This window comes from Zea mays, chromosome 2 (assembly GCF_902167145.1).
Source record: "Zea mays cultivar B73 chromosome 2, Zm-B73-REFERENCE-NAM-5.0, whole genome shotgun sequence".
In the NCBI taxonomy this organism is placed as follows: Eukaryota; Viridiplantae; Streptophyta; class Magnoliopsida; order Poales; family Poaceae; genus Zea; species Zea mays.
This window is the reverse complement of record NC_050097.1, coordinates 12,718,239-12,738,976: the sequence shown is the minus strand read 5'-3', so window position 1 is coordinate 12,738,976 and position 20,738 is coordinate 12,718,239. Positions and strand designations below refer to the sequence as shown.

The following is a 20,738-nucleotide window of genomic DNA, read 5'->3' as shown; positions in this document are numbered from 1 at the left end:
TAGTTGCTTTTGGTTCGCTCAGCTCCACCAAAAGGCAGGGGGGCATATGTTGAGCACCAAATTGAGCGCGGACGGTCCGGCCCTGAGGCCGGACGGTCCGCGGTCCGGACGGTCCGCGCCTGTGGGCCGGACGGTCCGCGCGTGCGCAGAACAGATTAGGGTTCCGAGTTTTATGCTACGGTTGTTAGCTAAAATCATGGGATAAGCTCGGAAATTAGTTTGTAAAGGGTCCAGCCCCCCTCCTCTATAAATAGAGAGGTATACGGCCGATTTGCAACAATCAACAATCGAATCAATACAACTTCTATTTCGCATTTTATCCTAGGAGTAGTTCTAGTCTAGTTTAGGTTTTAGCCTTCCAATCCCCAATTCTTCGTCTCTCTTCGACTCTACGTCGATTAGAGGAGTCTAGGTCGGCCGGCCCGAGCCTAGACACCACCTAGGATCTCTCCTCCCCGACGGGGTCCCTCCCGGGAGCGAGATCCAGGCGTCGTCGGCGGTCTTCCGCCGCCCCTGCGCACGCGCGGACCGTCCGGCCCTAGGGCGCGGACCGTCCGGCCGTCAGGCAGGGAACTCGGGCTCCTGCACCAGGCCGCGGACCGTCCGGCCCTGTGCCGCGGACCGTCCGCGCCTGACCAGAAAGCACCGCCGCCTCGCACCAGGCCGCGGACCGTCCGGCCCCCGCGCGCGGACCGTCCGCCCCTGTGCAGAGAGCACCGCCGATGGTTCTCTTGAGTAATTGGCGCCTCCAAAAAGGCGTCAACAGCTCTCCAGCAGTGTCCTCTAGACGATACTCTAAATTTAGAGAACGCTGCTAGATTCTCTATATATAGAGTTTCTCTAAACAGTCATCTATTCATTTAAATACTTTAAATAACCAGTTTAGCAAAACTAAAATATATACAATACATTTGAGAGTATGACAAATACATATGTATAAAAAATAAAAATAAAAATGTCTCTAATATAGGTATTTGAGTATAGGGGACGTGATTTAGAGGACGTTGTTGGAGAGGAAGGAGATATAGAGGATGAAATCTTCTAGAGGAGACTGTAAAGAACCGATATAGAGGATGGATATATAGGACGTTGCTGGAGACAGTCTTATGCTCACTTCAAAACTCATCTTCAAATATGCTCACTATCTCAACTTTTTTAGCCTTTTCATCCTTAGGAAAATCAACTGAAACACATAGACACGGATATATACAAACACACGTCCATACGCTAATCCGAAGGTGAAAAACACGAATGATCCTCTAACTTAACATAGAAAATAATGAGGAATTAATAGGTTACTAATACAGATACTAAAAATATAAAAGTTACAGTAATAGTGGAACAAATGAGCCTGTAAGAGCATGTCCACGAGCCTTTCTAAATTTCACTCTCTAAATTATTATTTGGAGAGTCGTTTACATTAAAACCACTTTCTATATATTTTTAATCTCCAACGGTAAATCTCTATTTATATATATTATGAAGGATATAAAGAGTCTTTTAGAGATGCTCTAACTGATACAGTTGCTGTCCAGGGTTAATCTCATTTTACTCATCTATAATTCAAAATATTAGTACAAATATAGATAGAGAAGAGATTGATTGTTGAAAAAAAATTATGTGATGTTTGTCGTTCCGTATCTTTGTTTTATACAGTTTTTTTTACTTTCGTGGCAACGCACGGGCACAAAACTATGTACAAAATAAAGACTTTTGATCAAGTTAACTGACATGTTAGGTTATGTATAACTGCATGTGTATGCAAGTGTATGAACAAACAGTGCCCTTGGAATCTGTGGTGCAAAAAATGGGTCAACCTGACAAAACAAGTGGGATAATATTAAGAGAAGTTAGAACAATCAATTGGTGCAGTTTAGAAGATAAGCACATACCTTGGATGAATAGTGGTTAAAAGACAACATGCACAAATGTGTGCAAGATGCATCAATCAATCGGACGCTTGTCTGTCTGCCTGGTGGTGTATTGGGCAGATATCAGAACCAATGACAGGAATGCACTAGCCAAAAATATAGCATCAAACCAGCGGTGGTAGAAGTCAAATTGGATATCACCACCCAAAACACCGCAGTAATGATCACCCTGCGCACAAATGCATTAACAACCATATATTATATTGACGGAACTTGATCATGATTGAAAAATTCAAACCTTATGAAACATAGAAGACATCAAAAGAAGCATAGCATCATTTCACTCAACAAGGTTGTTCACAACGGGCCCAAAAAAGTCAGAACACCTTTTTTTGTGACATCAATTGTTAGATTGACATATTCACTGCTCTTTCTTAAGTCTTGATATAAACTGTCACATTTTAAATATTGTTTCCTTCTTTTACTTGATTTCAAAAAGTAGTGTAGGTCTCAGGGCCTAGGGAGACTTACGGAAGGGCTGCGCTATAGCTCCAGCCATGGACACTACAAGAGGGATTATATAATGATAGTTAGAGATAAAATTAGAAGATTAGTTCAGATTATCTAAAAGATTAGTTGATATTATCTAGGAAGGTTATCAGTTAGTAGTTTGTTGACAGTTTTTAGAAGAGTTTTAAGGAGATAAGGATCTCTAGCTAGACATGGACGGCCAGCTGGCCTATTTATGTAATTAATAGATGAGAAATAAATGAGTCAAAAATTAGAAGGGAGAAACTTTCCTCTTGCTCGGTCGTGGGCAGAGGCCCCCGGTCGACGTTCCTGCACATCGATATCCCTCTCGAATCCCTCGTCGATGTAGCGACCATAACAACAGGATCATTAGAGTAAATACAGAGAGAAAATCAAGTTAAACTAATGAAACATGTTCAGTTATGGTCTTACGGAATACCTATATTCATTTGCCAGGCTTTTTCTTATGAGGAGAATGGAAGATATGAAGTACCTGGCCATGATCTCTGATAGGACAAGGACAACATTGGTTGTAGACCGACTCCCAACTCTAGAACTAGCGAAGAAGAACTGCACAGAAAATGAGACACGACAGCTCAAGTTTAGAGTTAGATTCTTCATAGTAATACAGAAGAAATTAAGACCACAAACCAATGGAGGGCCGAGGGCACCAAACTCACATACAAAATAAATATAGCATCCATGAATGATACTCACTTTCATAACATTTGCCAAGAAACCTCGAACAGATATGACAACTAACATCCCAATGAACATCAAAGATATGTACTTCAAGTACAAGGCAAAAGCAGGACAACGGTCGGAACCTCAACAAATATACAACTAGAAGAGGACAGAAATGATAAAAAACAAGCCAAACCCAATATTACATTTAAGTAAGCAGCGAGTCATCCACATTCTATTTATGTAGAGTACACTACATACAGGCAATTTCCAGATTTATTTTGCAGTTATTTCAGTTATGGTCTACTTACCTGAGATAACAGCGCAACATCAATGCCAATGTCAAAATGTCTCAAGAAAATCGTTATCGTTATTGTTACAGGATCAACAGAACCTGACTGGGAAAAATAAAATGTATGGAAAATAATTAAAATGCTTGCAGATTTAAAAATATCAAGCAAGTGCATTTTGATCCATAAAGGCAGAGAAGTATGTACCTTCTTAAAGACTGCGCTCTGCAAGGACTGCAAAATAAAAATTAATATACTTAAGGTTAAATCACAAATGTGAAGCGTGAATCTAAGAATGAAAACAAAGGTCCATAAAATAATCTTTGCAGCAACATGGTTAAGCTAGATAAAACTGTTGCAAAATGGAGTGATTAAACATATATTTATGCCCGTCAAGTTCAGTGTTTTCTGCGTGACTCATGGAGTTATTGGTACATGAAATGAGATGATATCGAAATGTCCAAATAAACAATATATGCAATATGTATACTGATACAATTTGGAGTAATACCTTGAGCATCTTATAAACACAATATACAGACAAAGCATATCCAAGTAGATTCTGAAGATGGCCTCTCCAAGTTCGAAAATACACAGCAGCTTTCTACAATGAAATTGTAGGAGAGCATAGAAATTCATATGCTCTCCTACAATTTAAAAGCTAGATTACTTAGCCTAACAAAGATCCACTGAAACAAACATGCCCAACAGTCACGAATGTTAAACGAGTAAACGACATGCAAGATGCAAAATTGCAAAGGACTATGAAGCTGGCCTGCCAGTACACTAAAGTAAAAGATTCTATTGCACACAAGTGATGTAGTTTAGAGTATAGATGTTGGAGACAAAAAAGGTAATTAGTATCATAAAACATAACTATTTGCTTCTAACTTAAAAAAACACACCTATATGGTAAGACCGTCCCCACGACATTATATTAAAAAGACCTTCTCACGCAGGTCGAAAAAACCCACAACCCATGTCTCACTCATACACAGCGGCCCTGTAGCCTGTGTGAGACGACTAGGGGTGAAAACGAAAACATTAATTTTCGGTTACCGGGAATCATTTTCGAAATTTTGCCGAAATTCGGGGCTAAACGGAAACAAAAATTATTGCCGAAAATATGGAAACGAAATCGATAGAAACGTTCTGAAACGGTTTAGGTCTCTTTCGATCGTTTTTCAAAATTGCCGTATTTATTCGATATTTTACCGTCAGTAACAAATTCGATTATTTTTTAGAAAAAAATAAAATTGCACTAATCTTTGTAAATTCGTAATAAATTCGTATTAACTTAGAAAAATATGGAACTAATTTTATTATTTTCCTAAAATCAAGATCTATCTAATGGTATATAGTAGAGTTTTTTAAAACTTTTATGGGTCTTATTTATAGTTTATTTTCAATTATTGCTCTTGATACATATATTCATAATTTACGCGAGGGCCTCCAGGATGATACCAAATATGTTGACTTCCTAACTATATGTATGTGTGTACAATGCTTGTCACTTGTATTTATGAGATATTGCTTTAATTTTTTGTGAGATATGCTTTAATCTTAATGATTTTGTGAATATTTATATATTACTAATAATTATGTGGATGTATGGCTTGTGTGAATTTTTACATGTTACGATTTTTACTAGTGTACTATATATTCTGATCGTAACTGGTGTGTTTTCCGTACCGAAATTTCGTTTCCGTAGTTTCTGAATCACCGATGTATTTTCTGTTTTCGAAGTTATCGTTTTCGATTTCGTTTCCGAGAGAAAATACGATAATGGAAATGGTTTGTGTGTACCGGTTGTTTCCGACCGTTTTCACCACGATTAAGGTCGGGCCTTAGACCTGTGCTTTGGCATGGGACACGAGAACCTGAAATTCGTTTCCACCTAAGTCGAACCCAGAACTTAAGGAGTGCTACTCAGACCATCTAACCAACCAACTCATCTGGAGCCTGGAGGCCCTTTCACATTTGTTGCTAACTACAAAGCAACAACTTCTAGGATTACTTCAGAGAACTACAGCTTCTTGCGCCATCAATTTCACAATCCTACAACATTTGACATTGGTCCACATGGCATTCACACCCAAGTTGACATAGGTTTCACGCATAACTTGTGTGTCTAATATAGGTCTCCACATGCAAAATGTTAGAGTTGCTTGAAACATATGCCTCAGTTAGTTCAAGTTTCTAAAAATGATACATGAAATTGTAGTTCCTTGATACTTATGTGCACATAGTTGTCGTTTTGTGAAATTAATTCAAAAGTTAAGTCCTGTGAAATCTGTGGGAGTCTGAAAGATCAAGAGCAAGTTGTGCACACTCATCTACACGACTATATAGGGCAAAAAAACAAAGAAAAAACTGAGACAGTGAAGTCGTGTAAGAATATTTATGTCATTTTTCTAAGATTTTATGGCATAGAGTATCGACTAGCAGCTATATCACTATCACTGAATACTTATTGAAGGCGTCAAGGCCACTATCAGATGATTCCGTAAGATGACAGGATGAACGACAAGGTTGAGAAAGTAGTGGGGTGTATCCAACTTACTAGTACAGAATGTTATAATTCATAATTAGATATCTTTTTTTTGAAAGGAAGCGGCAAAAGACTTGCCTCTTCAATATATTAGAAGAGAAATAGATAACAGACTTCAGAAGACGGAGCAAAAGAAAAAAACGAAAAGAAGAAAAAACATACACTAACTCAATCTAACATACACTGCAACTTCCAATTTGATCTTTCACCAATTGCGTAACCTGGATAGCAGATCGTTGAAGTCTCTGAAAGATTCTGTTATTTCTTTCCAACCATATATTCCACCAAAAAGAGATGATGAGTCCATCGAAAATCTTCTTTGACTCCTTGCAGCAACGGTTCCTTAATCTCTTCCACCAATCATACAACGAGCCGAGGTTAGAAACGCCACTTAGAAATGACAGATTGGCCCAAGATAGGATCATGTTCCAAACCTCTACAGAAAACGGACAGTCTTTGCCTAAATGAGACATACTTTCTTGTGATAAGTTGCAAAGACAACAAATTGGATTGCAAGGCCATCCCCGCTTTTGTAGGTTGTCCGCAGTCAGAATTCTGTTATGCAACATGGTCCACGCGAAAAAAACGACATTTTGGCTCAATTCTCGCTTTCCAGATAGGAGAAATTTTGATTTTACAAAAATTCGTTGCGAACTGAATTTTGTATGCACTACTTGAACTATAACTCCCATCCGTCGTCCACCTCCATAAAATAGTATCGTCGAGATCATTGAGTTCATGAGTGCTGTTGATACCTTGCCAGAGGGAAATGAATTCTTTTATCTCATCCTCATGTGTGTAAGGAGAACAAAAGTGCATCCAGCGATTGTTTGTAAGGGCTTGGCACACTGAGATATTTTTCCTCTTTGCTTTCATGAATAAGGTTGGCGCAATGTTCTTTGGGGCCTGACCCTGAATCCAGCTTGATCTCCAGAAATCAGCCATTTTGCCATCACCAATTGTTACAATCGTAGATGCATTAAATAGATCGACATCTGCTTTATCACAAGGTAATTGCAACCCAATCCATGCTTTGTCTCTATTCGTCCATCGTAGCCATAGCCATCTAAGCCTTAACGCTCTTGCAAAGCGCTCTAGATCGAGTATGCCAAGACCTCCCTTATTCTTTGGCAAACAAGTTGTAGCCCAATTTATCAGGCAATGACCCCCACTACATGAATCCAAATTTTCTCCTTTCCAAAAGGAAGTTCCTTCTTATCTTGTCAATCCTTTTAAGTAACCATTTCTGAGCTGGGAAAACAGTTAGAAGATAAATCGGTTGCGCTGTCAACACAGATTTAACCAAGGTTTCCCTTCCTGCCTTTGAAAGAAGCCTACCTTTCCACCCAGCAAGCCTTTTATTTATTTTCTCAATTAGAGGTTGAAACTCTATTCTTTTAATATTCCTGAAGTGAAGCGGTAGCCCGAGATACTTGCCAGGGAAGTTAGAGTACTTGCCTGGAAAAACTTCCATTAAATTTGACCATAAAGATTCAGGGTAACGTATTGGGAAAATCTCTGTTTTCTCAAAATTGATCTTCAGACCTGAACACCATTCGAAAGCTTCTAGAATTCTTTTTAGAACTTTGAGATCTAGTTTGTCTGCTCTAACAAACACCCCCGCATCGTCTGCATAAAGAGAACAACGAAACTTTGCCCCATTGGGTAATACCTGGCCCAGTAGCCCCTCATGAGCTGCCCTTTCAATCATTCGTTGTAGGGGATCCATTGCGAGGATGAAGAGAAAAGGCGATAGTGGGTCACCCTGACGCACCCCTCTCATGTGCTTGATTTCTTTGGTTTGCTGACCATTAATGATGATTTTGGATGAAGATGATCCAAGGATGGTAGCAATCCAATCTCTCCATTTTTGGGTGAAGCCTAGGGCTTTTAAGACGTCTAGAAGATATGCCCAATTAAGAGAGTCAAAAGCCTTTGATATGTCTAGCTTGACAAATAGGGCTGCTTGTTTGCTCTTGTGAAGTTTTTTAATCACTTTCTGGACGTAGAGGAAGTTATCATGAATTGATCGCTTTTGAATGAAGGCATTTTGGGTAGTGGAGACAATTTCATTCATACGCGGCGCCAGCCTTGTTGCCATTATTTTGGTTATAATCTTCATGCAACTATTGATAAGGCTGATTGGTCTAAATAGATCTATCCTGTCAGGGTTCTCCCTTTTTGGTAGAAGAACAATGTTTGCCTCATTGACCAAATGCAAACTTTTGCATTTATGATGATAAAAATCATTGATCGCTTTGGAAAGGTCTTCTCTAATCACCTCAAAACATTCCTTGTAGAAAAGCCCTATAAAACCATCAGGTCCAGGCGCTTTCTCTGAATGCATGCCCATAACCGCATTCCTAATCTCATCATCATTGATCATGGTGTCCAACTCGGATAACTCAAAAGGCGAGTAGCCTAGATTTTCCCAACGAACAACACTAGTCCTCCCGCCTCTAGTGCCAAGGATCTCTAGGAAATGTCTATGAGCCTCTCGTAGCTTATCTTCCTGACTAGTTAACAGGCAGTCTCCACAATTCAAGGATCTGATAAAGTTTTTTCTTTTTCTGTGATTGGCCATCAAATGAAAAAAATTTGTGTTCGCATCACCCAACCGCACCCAGGTCTGTCTGGAATGTTGTCTAGCAATAGATAATTGGATGCCTGCAAGGCCAAGAATTTTGATTTTTAGCCTTCTCCTGAAGTCAAGTTCCTCACTAGAAAGTGTTCTATTTTCCTGTGCCTTTTCCAGCATGGTAAGGACAATCTTAATGATAGCCAATTGCACTTTGATGTTACCGACCGTGCGTCGTCTCCAAGCTTTAAGAGCTTTGGCCGTGCGGACCATTTTAACATGTAACCGAAGAATGGCATCAGAGGAGTTAACTGTGGTCGTCCAAGCTTGTTGGACTACATCTTTGAACCCGTCAATGTGTACCCAGTAGGATTCAAAACGGAACCCCTTATAGAAATTACAAGGAGAGTGGCCCTGCATTAATAACGGAGAGTGGTCCGAAGTCATGGAACACAATGCCTGCAAATTAGCCGCTGGATAGAGCCCATGCCACTCAGTAGTTGCCATCAATCTATCAATCCTAGACATCGTAGGATCATCCTGTTCATTTGACCAAGTGAACTTTTTACCGATAAGGTCCAGTTCTAGGAGCTGTAGAGCGTCAATAGTTTGGTTGAACTTCCTCATTACTCTTTTGTTGATTGCTCCCTTATTTTTTTCCCTCACTCTCCTTATCATGTTGAAGTCTCCTAAAATCAACCATTCAGGTTTCATCAAGTTAGAGATGGAACACAACTCAGATAGAAAACACATTTTTTCGTTCTCCTACTGGGGGCCATAAACAGCCGTGAGGTCCCAAACCACATCCTCCAATCTAGAGCTCACTCGAACTGATAATGAGTAGGTTGAAGCGTAAGTAACTGGAGTAATATCAAAAAAGTCCTCATCACAAGCAATAAGAATTCCACCCGATGCTCCAATAGAGGGCAAGTGCGCAGTCTGCTTTGCAAGCTTGTAACCCACAGTGTCCTTTAATAAATCGTTAGTCCAGTTCATAATTTTTGTCTCTTGAAGACAAACTAAAGTTGCGTGCGTAGAAAGAATTGTTTGCCTCACACTTTCTCGCTTAGCGGGATCATTCAGACCTCTCACATTCCAAGAAAAAATACAGCAATTTGTATTCATTGGATAGTAACCATTTCTCCACTTGAACAGACATTGCCACATAAAGGCGATAACATAATTAACATCTGATGCCGACTAGCAGCCATGATCACCACCAATATTGAAGAACAGAAACACATGACCCACAACACACAAATTAGTTCCAGCCATAAAATAGTACGATACAGATGAGTGGGGGTCGAGATCGAATGGTTCGAAAACCACCAACAGGACCACCAAATATCAAGCAGCAGCCAAAAGTCTGGCAAAAGAGGCTGCAACACACCATGCTCTACCCCTAGACAAGAGGAAGGTAGGAACAACTTCAGACACATAATATAAAAACTGGAAACCACTGATAACTCCAACACGATGAGCATCTCATATTCCCGAAGCAGCCTTGATTATGGGAGCCTTAAGTGGCGCCACTTTGCAGCCCCTGAGCTTGCTCCCTTTCTTCCCCTTCCCTTGATTTGCCAGCTCCATAATTACCTCCATCTGATCCTTGTTGAGAGGTCTTGAGAAAAGGCCTTCAATCTGTTCAAAAGAATTTACATGGTTATTGGAGATCGACGCACTTGAACCTTGATATTGTATGGCTGCAGAATTATTTAACTTAGCAATGAGAATTTCCTGTGCTTTGGAAATGGCGTCACGGCTACCCCCCACGTTTAATCTTTGTTTTGCTGCGAGTCTGCTACTCGAGCGTTTACCAGGTGTGCCAGCATTTATAGTTACATTAGCATCTAGATTATCTGACCCCCCTAGTACTGGTGATGTGGCAAGTGTGTTGCTGTTCGGAGGGGACAGGATGAGGGGCGGTTCTGGTGTGTTTGTGATTGATTCAATGAAAATCTGCAACCTATCATTTGAGTTCAGCTGATTTTCTAGTGGCCGAGGGGTGGAATGTGTTGATGATTCGTGTCCAATAGGTGGAACCTCATTAGTAGGTAAAATGCATTGTCGATCTTCATTAGCAACGACATTCCTTTGACTGTTTGGTTCAGAATTGGAAAAATTGGACTCGACTTGCACATTCTGGATACATAAATCTCCTTGTATTGTTTCATTTGCAAGATGACTACCACTAATAATAGGGACTGGAGCAGAATCTGTCCCCCTAGTCGACCATGAATGGATTAGAGCATTAACAGAATATGATGCAATTGGGACAGATACCTTGGGATGTGCAGAACATTGGTATTCCTCCATAGCTTGAGTGCCAAGATCCATACCTCCCAGTGAAATGGAATTTTCAGCAGAGATGTGCCCTTTAGAAACATCTGTAGGCCAGATAGCAGTGATGACAGGATCTGCAAAAGAGACCTTTTTGTTCTTTATCTTGGGAGTCCAGCGCCCTGGCTGCCCCATCCCCATCCCCCTACGCCGGAAAGGAGTGGATGGCCTGTATCTTCCACTCGAGCTGTAGCAGTCCTCCACACCACCACGGCATCGCGAGGAACGCGCCCACCCAGAGAGGCTACGCTGCCGACGAGTGCCCTGATGCCTATGCTGGTGAAAATCTTCATCATCATCATGGTCCCAGTCCCGACGCATGGTCTCCCTGCCTCTGAACTCCTCTGAACGCTCCCGCTTTTCACCAGCAGAGTCAGAAACACCATAGCTCCACACGAACTCTCTGCGAGGCTTCCGATTCATAGGCCCACCCCTAGTGTTCCTCCCATGAATGAAGCAGAGATCCTCAACCACTTCAATATGGTTGCGAAGCGTGTACACATGGCCTTTTTTCAGATCTGTCGGTTCAGCATGGTGAGCACCCACAAGAGGCAGAGGGGTACTTATAGGTGGTAATTCAGGGTCGGGTTCAGACACCGTTAGCCACACCTCCTTAGGGATTTCACAGGGGTCAGAGCACCATGCCCAAAGGTCAAAAGAACGGGTACGCTCTCTACGCCTAGAGCGCTCCTGAACATAATGAATAGTGCAGCTCCTGCCTAAGGCCCTTGATGCCACCTCCTCACCCCAGCAGTGAACAGGAATCCCTTCCACCCGGACCTTAACTCTAAACTCCCAGCTGGTCTTTCTAGCATAGCTCTCTTCTGACCAGTCACCGAAATGAAACTCACGCCCACGATAAGAAACTGATCTTCTATCAATAGCCCATTGCTTGGTTCTTGCATCAGGAAAGATAATAAAAAACTGTTCTGGGAAATGTTTGACAAGTTGATACTGACCATGGCAGAGATTGAACTTCTCTCTCAACATGTCTCCTGCCACAATGGTGTCAACCTCATGGCTATTTCCATCGAATGAGCACACCACCGCCTTGCTGATGAGATCATCCCTGCGACGACGGATTGAGCCAGTCGCCGAAACTGCACAGAAGGCGCGCGACGGTCTTGCCCTTGGGTCACCTGGGTAGCGAGCCTCCATGTTCTGGCCCTCCTGAGCTGCACGGAGGTAGGATTTGTTGTGTTGAACTGGAGAAAAGTTGAGCACAGGTTCAGGGGCCTGTTTCTGTTCCTTAAGAAGAGAGTTGAGCTGTCGCTGGTGTTGTTGGTGCCTGGAGTTGACATTGCTGGTGTACTGCATTGAATGCTGCACTGGTTCAGGTTGGGGAGGAGTTGAATTGTGCCTGCTTCTGTAGTAAATCCCTGGGCATGCCCTAGCCCTATGGCCAAAATGTAGGCACTGCCAGCAACGAGTAAGCGCCGAGCAACGAAAAGCGAAGTGATCTGGCGAGAGGCAGTTGTAGCATTTACCCTGAAGCTTTGTCTTGAAGGTGCTGGTACCTTTCGTGTCATGTTGCTGCTGAGTCGGAGATCTCTTAAGATTTTCAACAGTCTTGCGCCACCAGAATTTAGGCCTCACCACACTCCATCCACCTTCTTCCAGTACCGGGGCGTCAGCCTTGTGCTGACCGAAATGAAGTCGGCCATAACTTCTCAAGTCATGTCCGCCGTCCACAGCCAGCTGATGTGAAGTAGCATTGCTCGCATTGAAATTGAAATCAACTTCATTGCAGTCAGGCGGAAAAACCGGCGAGCTGCCCACTGCCCATTTCCTCTTCTCTAAGACCGGGATTCGGGCCGGTGCCAATAGATCTACAGGATCTCCGATTGAAGATGTCTCTGAATAAAACTTCCTTGTTGATTTTGGCGCTGAAGCTGACGCAGCAAGCAGAGACGTGCCATTAGCAGTTGCGGCGTGCTTCTGCAGATCCAAATCTGACGGAACTTTGTCTCTGCGGGAATGAAAAACATGGGGCAAAGCATCCTTGATCTGCTCCTGCAAGCAAAAATCCCCCTTTGTAGGGCTTACCGTGAGGGGGAAACTATGGTAGTTCCCCTCCCCAGCTTCCAAACCAGATGTTGAGGCGATTGTGAGGACGGGGGTGGCTGCAGCGGCGATGCCGCCGGAGGATGGGGCTGGAGCTGGAGCGGTGGGCAGAACTGCGGGGCGGGATGGCTGGCGGGTGGCGGCAGAGGAAGATCGGCGGCCCAAGGCGAGCGAGCGGCGGCGGAGCGCCGCACGGGAGCGCGAGCGCATTTTTGGCCGCAACCCTTCAATTTTCCAAGCTTGCTTGGCACACACAAAAAAATACCATAGCTTGACTGTTATGGTCGCTAGATCGGTGAGGGATTGGAGAGGGGTATCGATGGGCAGGAACGTCGGCCGGGGGCCTCTGCCCACGGCCGAGCAAGAGGAGGGTTTCTCCCTTCTAATTCTTGCCTACTTTATTTCTCATCCATTGATTACATAAATAGGCTAGCTAGCCGTCCCTATCTAACTAGAGATCCTTATCTCCTTAAAACTCTCCTAAAAACTCTCAACAACTACTATCTGATAACCTTCCTAGATAATCTCAACTAATCTCCTAGATAATCTCAACTAATCTTCTAATCTTATCTCTAACTATCATTATCTAATCCCCCTTGGAGGGCCCATGGCTGCTGCTGCCGCAGCCCCTGCGTGGGCCTCCTTAGGCCCTGACACTACACCCCTCCTGGACAAGCAGCTCGTCCTCGAGCTGCAGCATGACGGATGCTCAAAGACCGGGTCTACTTGACCCAAAACCAGACACCTAGAAGACAAGCCTTTTACATCTCGTCTTATCTTATTATTCCGAATCCGATTTTTTTTGACCCTATAAGATAAGGCGGACACCCTCCGCGCATTGGACTTGCACGTGTGCAGCCACCTGGATCCCATGGATGCCATCTGGACGAAAGGGGAGCACATGGATGGGCACCTAGAATAGGTCGCAACAATAACCAGCGGAGGCGCCCTCGTGGCGGCCGGTAGCGGAATGTGGTGGCGCTAAATAGTGCGCCGTTGCCGATGACGAGGTGAGTGCCTTCCCTACCGCCGCTGCCGTAGAGTTGAAGTTCGTCGCCCGTGGGACACGTACCATGCTCGCACTTGGAGATAGCGACCCGGTGCCGCTGTTGATGGCCGTCTGACAGGGCGAGGTCGCGCACCCGTGTGCCGAGGTCAACCGTCATCAAGGCAGCCTCGAGCATATGCCGGCGCATCTCCCGCACTCTACGTCGTGCAAGGAAGCCACGAGCAGCAGCTTGTATGCCCACAGCCGCCGACGTCTGGAGCTGTGCGGACAACGCCAGCTGGTGCTGCTCATGCTGCACTGCTGCCTTGATTTGCAGCACCCCTTGCTCAACCTTCTGGAGCGTGGCTTGCATCTTTGCGAGATCAACCCTTATGTTGGTCCACAAGTCCCCCATCGATGGAGTTGGTGATTGTTGAGTCGTGGCTGCCCCTAGTGGCGTCGCACATGGGGACGGAGACGCCGTCAACGAAGATGATGTGACGAAATTTGGCGTTGTCCCTAGAGATGGGCACGCCGACGTCCAGGATGTGGTGACAAAATTGGCAGGCGATGCTGCCCATGGAGATGGGGACGTCGGTTGCCAGGATGGCGTGACGAAGGTGGCATACGTCGCAGCCCATGGAGATGGGGACGTCGGTTGCCAGGACGGCGTGACGAAGGTGACATGCGGCGCAATCCATGGAGATGGGGACGCCAGTTGCCAGGATGACGTCGCGGAATTGGCAGCAGAAGTCATGGGATCAGATCGAAACCCAAGCTAGCCGATACCAGATGTTATGGTCGCTACATCGGTGAGGGATTGGAGAGGGAATTCGATGGTTGGGGATGCTGGTGGAGGTGGTGCGGTACTGTTCATGCGTGAACAGTACTCGCGGTTACTGTTCACAGGACGCCGGCCGGGGGTCTCTGCCCACGGCCGAGCAAGAGGGGGGGTTTCCCTTCTAATTCTTGCTTGCTTTATTTCTCATCCATTGATTACATAAATAGGCCGGTTGGCTGCCCCTATCTAGCTAGAGATCCTTATCTCCTAAAAACTCTCAACAAACTACTAACTGATAACCTTCCTAGATAATCTCAACTAATCTCCTAAATAATCTCAACTAATCTTCTAATCTTATCTCTAACTATCCTTATCTAATCCCCCTTGAGGGCCCATGGCTGCTGCTATCGTAGCCCCTCCGTGGGCCTCCTTAGGCCCTGACACTACACCCCTCCTGGACAAGCAGCTCGCCCTCGAGCTGCCGCATAACGGGTGCTTAAAGACCGAGTCTACTTGACCCAAAACCAAACACCTAGAAGACAAGCCTTTTACATCTCGGCTTATCTTATTATTCCGAATCTGATTTCTTTTTACCCCATAAGATAAGGCGGACACGCACGTGTGCAGCCACCTGGATCCCATGGACGCCATCTGCACGAAAGGGGAGCACATGGATGGGCACCTGGAATAGGTCGCAACAATAACCAGCGGAGGCGCCCTCGTGGCGGCCGGTAGCGGAATGTGGTGGCGCTAAATAGTGCGCCCTTGTTGATGACGAGGTGAGTGCCTTCCCTACCGCCGCTGCCGTAGAGTTGAAGTTCGTCGCCCGCGAGACACGTATCATGCTCGCACTTCGAGATAGTGGCCTGGTGCCACTGTTGATGGCCGTCCGACAGGGTGAGGTCGCGTCGACGTGTGCCGAGGTCAACCGTCACTAAGGCTCCGATACCAGATGTTATGGTCGCTAGATCGGTGAGGGATTGGAGAGGGGTATCGATGGGCAGGAACGTCGGCCGGGGGCCTCTGCCCACGGCCGAGCAAGAGGAGGGTTTCTCCCTTCTAATTCTTGCCTACTTTATTTCTCATCCATTGATTACATAAATAGGCTAGCTAGCCGTCCCTATCTAACTAGAGATCCTTATCTCCTTAAAACTCTCCTAAAAACTCTCAACAACTACTATCTGATAACCTTCCTAGATAATCTCAACTAATCTCCTAGATAATCTCAACTAATCTTCTAATCTTATCTATAACTATCATTATCTAATCCCCCTTGGAGGGCCCATGGCTGCTGCTGCCGCAGCCCCTGCGTGGGCCTCCTTAGGCCCTGACATTGACGGATTCAAATATATATATCAAGGAACAGCTGTTTGGAAAGCTCTTCCAGTGCCTGGACTTCTGCTTCTAGGTTTTTTATGTCTTCAAGATATAACTGGGAATCAATGCTTATCACCAGCAAAGAACCATGTAAAGCATACAAAAGCAGGAAACAAGTGTTAAATACCCGTCTCTTGTAATGGGAAATACCCGTCTCTTGTAATGGGCTTGGCCCAGTTATCTGGTCTATTAATACACTGTCCAACCCTACTCTAGGGTTTGGGGTTCACATTCCAACATGGTATCACAGAGCTAGGTTTAGGTTTAGGTTTTTTTTTCAGCCGTCGGTCCCAAACGACCGACCTCCTCCCTGTCCCCGGCGCGCTGCCGTCTCCTCTCCCTCCCACCTCCGGCCGCCAGCCTCCCTCCCCGGCGCGCCGCCCTCCCCTGTTTCCCGTACCCGCGCATCCGTCGCACTCCCGCGACGCCGTGCGCTAGGCCGCGCCTGCGCCAGGCCGCCCGCCGCCTGCGCTCGCGCGCCCGCCTGCTCCAGGCCGCCCGCTGCCTCCGGAGCCGCGCTCCCGTAGCCGCCGCTCGTCGCCGACTGCCGCCGAGGACCCGGCCAGGCGCGCCGAGCCCCGGCCTCCCCGCGACCAGGACCTGCCCCGCCCTCCTGCACCGAGCGCCCAGCCGAGCAGGACGCGACCCGCCCAGGCCGCCGCACCGCCTCGTCGCCACCTGCCGCCGAGGACCCGACGCCCGCGCGCCGTGCTCTGCACCCCGTCCGGCCGCACGCCCCGGCGCCCTGCCGAGCCGCCCGTTCAGGGCCGCGCAGCCCCGCGCCCAGGGTCGCGCCCGCCTCGCCTCCCCGACGCCCAGCGGCCCGCGACCGAGCAGCGCCACCGCTCCTGCCCAGGCGCCCGCGACCGGCCCAGGCCGCCGCGCCGCCTGCCGACCCGGCGCCCCGACGCCGCCCCTCGCCTCTCCGACCGGACCAGGCCGCAGCCGCCAGGCCGACCGCGCCCGGCCCTGCTGCACCCGTCACCTGTACGTCTCCGGCCATCGTCGCCCCCTGGAAGCCAGCAGAACCGCGTCCCACCCCGTCCAGCGGAGCCCCTGCTGCGGCGCCCTCCAGTCGTCGCCCCGATGGACACGTCCACCGCCGCCACCACTGCGGCTATGTTGGCTGCCATGGACACCACCGCTGCCACCACCAGCCCTGGCATGCACCTCCCCATCGCCCTTGCTGCGATCCGCGGCGGCCTCGCCCACGGAGGGCCCCCCTACCTCGCCGGCCTCGGGCCGCTCCATGCCGCTTCCCCACCATACATGAGCCTCACCCCACCCGCCGCTCTCGTGACTGTGCGTGTTCTCCTCCACGACGGCCAACTCATCCGGGGCATGTTCGTGTCCTTCGATCCAGTCTGGAACCCTATCCTTCGGGACTGCGTCGAGGTCCACCCTCAGGGGGGCCGTCACGTGCCTGGCCCGCTTGTCTTCCCACGTGCTGCGATCGCCTCCCTAGCGGTTGAGCCCGTGTCATCTTCCTCCCTTCCTTGTGCCTCTATCGGGGCACCTCCTTTGGCCCTCTCCGCTCACACCGTACCTTCGCCACCACCACCTCCCCGAACCACCACCGATTGGGTGGTTGACTCCGGGGCCTCCTTTCACACTACCCCCACCACTAGTTCGTTACTCCACTCCCATCCACCCCACCCCTCACATCCTACCTCCATCGTCGTCGGCAACGGTTCCACCCTCCCGGTCACCTCAGTAGGTACATCGGTTCTTCCAGGACCATTCTGCCTTAACGACGTCCTTGTTGCTCCCGGACTGACTCATCCCCTCCTCTCGGTTCGTCGCTTCACTAGTGACAACCAGTGCTCTATGGAGTTCGACCCCCGGGGCCTCACCATACGCCACCTTCCCACACATGCTGTGCTCGCTCGCTGTGACAGCTCCGGCACCCTCTACTCTCTTCACTTGCCCTCCACTCCCCACACCAGAGTAGCCTCCTCTCCTGTACTTACTACTACCACCCCATCACATGCCCTTGCTACTACCACCACCTCCTCCGCCATTTGGCACCGTCGCCTCGGGCACCCTGGACCTGACGTCATGTCCCAGCTTTCTGGCCACTCCGACATATCATATACTCGGGCCTCTTCTGAGCGCCTCTGTCATGCCTGTCAGCTCGGCCGTCACTCCCGTCTTCCTTTTTCCACTTCCACGTCCAGGGCTGTTCAGGCCTTTGATCTTGTCCATTGTGATCTCTGGACATCTCCTGTCCTTAGCCTCTCCGGCTACAAGTACTACCTGGTCATTCTGGATGACTACTCCCATTTCCTTTGGACTTTCCCCCTTCGGCTGAAGTCCGACACGTTTACCACCCTCACTCACTTCTTCGCCCGGGTATCCACCCAGTTCCGGCGCCCGGTCCGTGCCCTGCAGTGCGACAATGGCCGCGAGTTCGACAACAACGCCTCCCGCTCTTTCTTCCTCACTCGCGGTGTCCAGTTGCGTCTCTCGTGTCCCTACACCTCTGCTCAGAACGGCCGGGCCGAGCGCATGATTCGTGATAGTCGCCTAGAGGGGGGTGAATAGGGCAAAACTGAAATTTACAAATATAAACACAACTACAAGCCGGGTTAGCGTTAGAAATATAAACGAGTCCACGAGAGAGGGCGCAAAACAAATCCTAAGCTAATAAGCAAATGAGACACGGAGATTTGTTTTACCGAGGTTCGGTTCTTGCAAACCTACTCCCCGTTGAGGAGGCCACAAAGGCCGGGTCTCTTTCAACCCTTCCCTCTCTCAAACGGTCCCTCGGACCGAGTGAGCTTCTCTTCTCAAATCAAAGCCGGGAACAAAACTTCCCCGCAAGGGCCACCACACAATTGGTGCCTCTTGCCTTGATTACAATGGAGTTGTGATCTCAAGAACAAGTGAGAAAGAAAAGAAGCAATCCAAGCGCAAAAGCTCAAATGAACACGGCAAATCACTCTCACTAGTCACTAGGGCTTTGTGTGGAATTGGAGAGGATTTGATCTCTTTAGTGTGTCTAGAATTGAATGCTAGAGCTCTTGTAGTAGTTGAGAAGTGGAAAACTTGGATGCAATGAATGGTGGGGTGGTTGGGGTATTTATAGCCCCAACCACCAAACATGACCGTTGGCTGGAGGCTTCTGCTCGATGGCGCACCGGACAGTCCGGTGCACACCGGACAGTCCGGTGCCCCTGCCACGTCATCACTGCCGTTGGATTCTGACCGTTGGAGCTTCTGACTTGTGGGCCCGCCTGGGTGTCCGGTGCACACCGGACATGTACTGTTTGATGTTCGGTGCACCGGCATGGGCAAGTCTGACGTCTGCGCGCGCATTAAATGCACCGCAGGGAGCCGTTGGCGCCGCAGGGAGCCGTTGCTCCGCTGGTACACCGGACAGTCCGGTGCACACCGGACAGTCCGGTGAATTTTAGCGGAGCGGCTGCCACGCGAACCCGAGGCTGGCGAGTTCCGGAGACCGCGCTTCCTTGGAGCACCGGACATGTCCGGTGCACACCGGACAGTCCGGTGAATTATAGCGCGCCGGCTTCCGAGAAATCCCGAGAGTGAAGAGTTTGAGTCTGAGTCCCCTGGTACACCGGACAGGTACTGTTCACTGTCCGGTGGCACACCGGACAGTCCGGTGCGCCAGACCAGGGGTGCCCTCGGTTGCCCCTTTGCTCCTTTATTGAATCCAACACTTGGTCTTTTTATTGGCTGAGTGTGAACCTTTTACACCTGTGTAATCTATACACTTGGGCAAACTAGTTAGTCCAATTATTTGTGTTGGGCAATTCAACCACCAAAATTATTTAGGAACTAGGTGTAAGCCTAATTCCCTTTCAATCTCCCCCTTTTTGGTGATTGATGCCAACACAAACCAAAGCAAATAGAAAAGTGCATAATTGAACTAGTTTGCATAATGTAAGTGTAAAGGTTGCTTGGAATTAAGCCAATATAACTACTTACAAGATATGCAAGGAATGTTTCTTTCTTTATTTAGCATTTTGGACCACGTTTGCACCACGAGTTTTGTTTTTGCAAATTCTTTTGTAAATCCTTTTCAAAGTTCTTTTGCAAATAGTCAAAGGTAGATGAATAAGAGTTTGCAAAGCATTTTCAAGATTTGAAATTGTCTCCCCCTGTTTCAAATGCTCTTCTTTTGACTTAATAAAACTCCCCCTAAAAGAGATCCACCTCTTAGTGTTCAAGAGGGTTTTGATATACCATTTTTGAAATACTACTTTCTCCCCCTTTTGAACACAATAGGACACCAAATGATAAATACTTTTGGAAAGCACTAAGTTTTTGAATTTGGTGGTGGTGGTGCGGTCCTTTTGCTTTGGGCTCATTTCTCCCCCTTTTTGGCATGAATCGCCAAAAACGGAATCATTAGAGCCTTTCGAAGTAATTGCTTCCCCTTTGGTCATAAGTAAATGAGTTAAGATTATACCAAAGACGAAGTCCGGTCCTTTTGCTTTCGAGCGTTTACTCTCTCCCCCAAGGATGAAGTCCTTTTCTTTGATGCTCATTTCTCCCCCAAAGGATAGAGAGTTGCTTGGAGTGATGGCGAAGTATGAGTTACGGAGTGGAAGCCTTTTTCTTCGCCGAAGACTCCAATTCCCTTTCAATATACCTATGACTTGGTTTGAAATAGACTTGAAAACACATTAGTCATAGCATATAACAGAGATATGATCA

General features: G+C 47.2%; 1 protein-coding gene across 9 annotated transcripts in view; it reads right to left on the bottom strand.

Moving 5' to 3' along the window:
- Positions 1-853: 853 nt before the first annotated feature.
- The window catches only part of LOC103645985 (GPCR-type G protein COLD1), a 31,606-nt gene continuing 11,721 nt past the window's right edge, over positions 854-20,738 (bottom strand). For 2 of the 9 annotated variants that reach the window (XM_035965187.1, XM_035965186.1), the window contains 6 exons: positions 3,888-10,146; positions 3,584-3,610; positions 3,398-3,484; positions 2,403-2,972; positions 1,893-2,100; positions 854-1,817 (listed from right to left, as the gene is read on the bottom strand). In XM_035965187.1, the coding sequence (XP_035821080.1) occupies positions 7,099-9,258 (2,160 nt within the window). In that variant the 5' untranslated portion in view covers positions 9,259-10,146 and the 3' untranslated portion in view covers positions 854-1,817; positions 1,893-2,100; positions 2,403-2,972; ... (1 more) ...; positions 3,584-3,610; positions 3,888-7,098. Of the gene's footprint in view, positions 1,818-1,892; positions 2,101-2,402; positions 2,973-3,397; positions 3,485-3,583; positions 3,611-3,887; positions 10,147-10,788; positions 13,180-20,738 lie in introns of those variants that run through there. The other 7 variants (XM_023301599.2, XM_023301598.2, XM_020548156.3 and 4 more) reach the window with 7 other exon arrangements.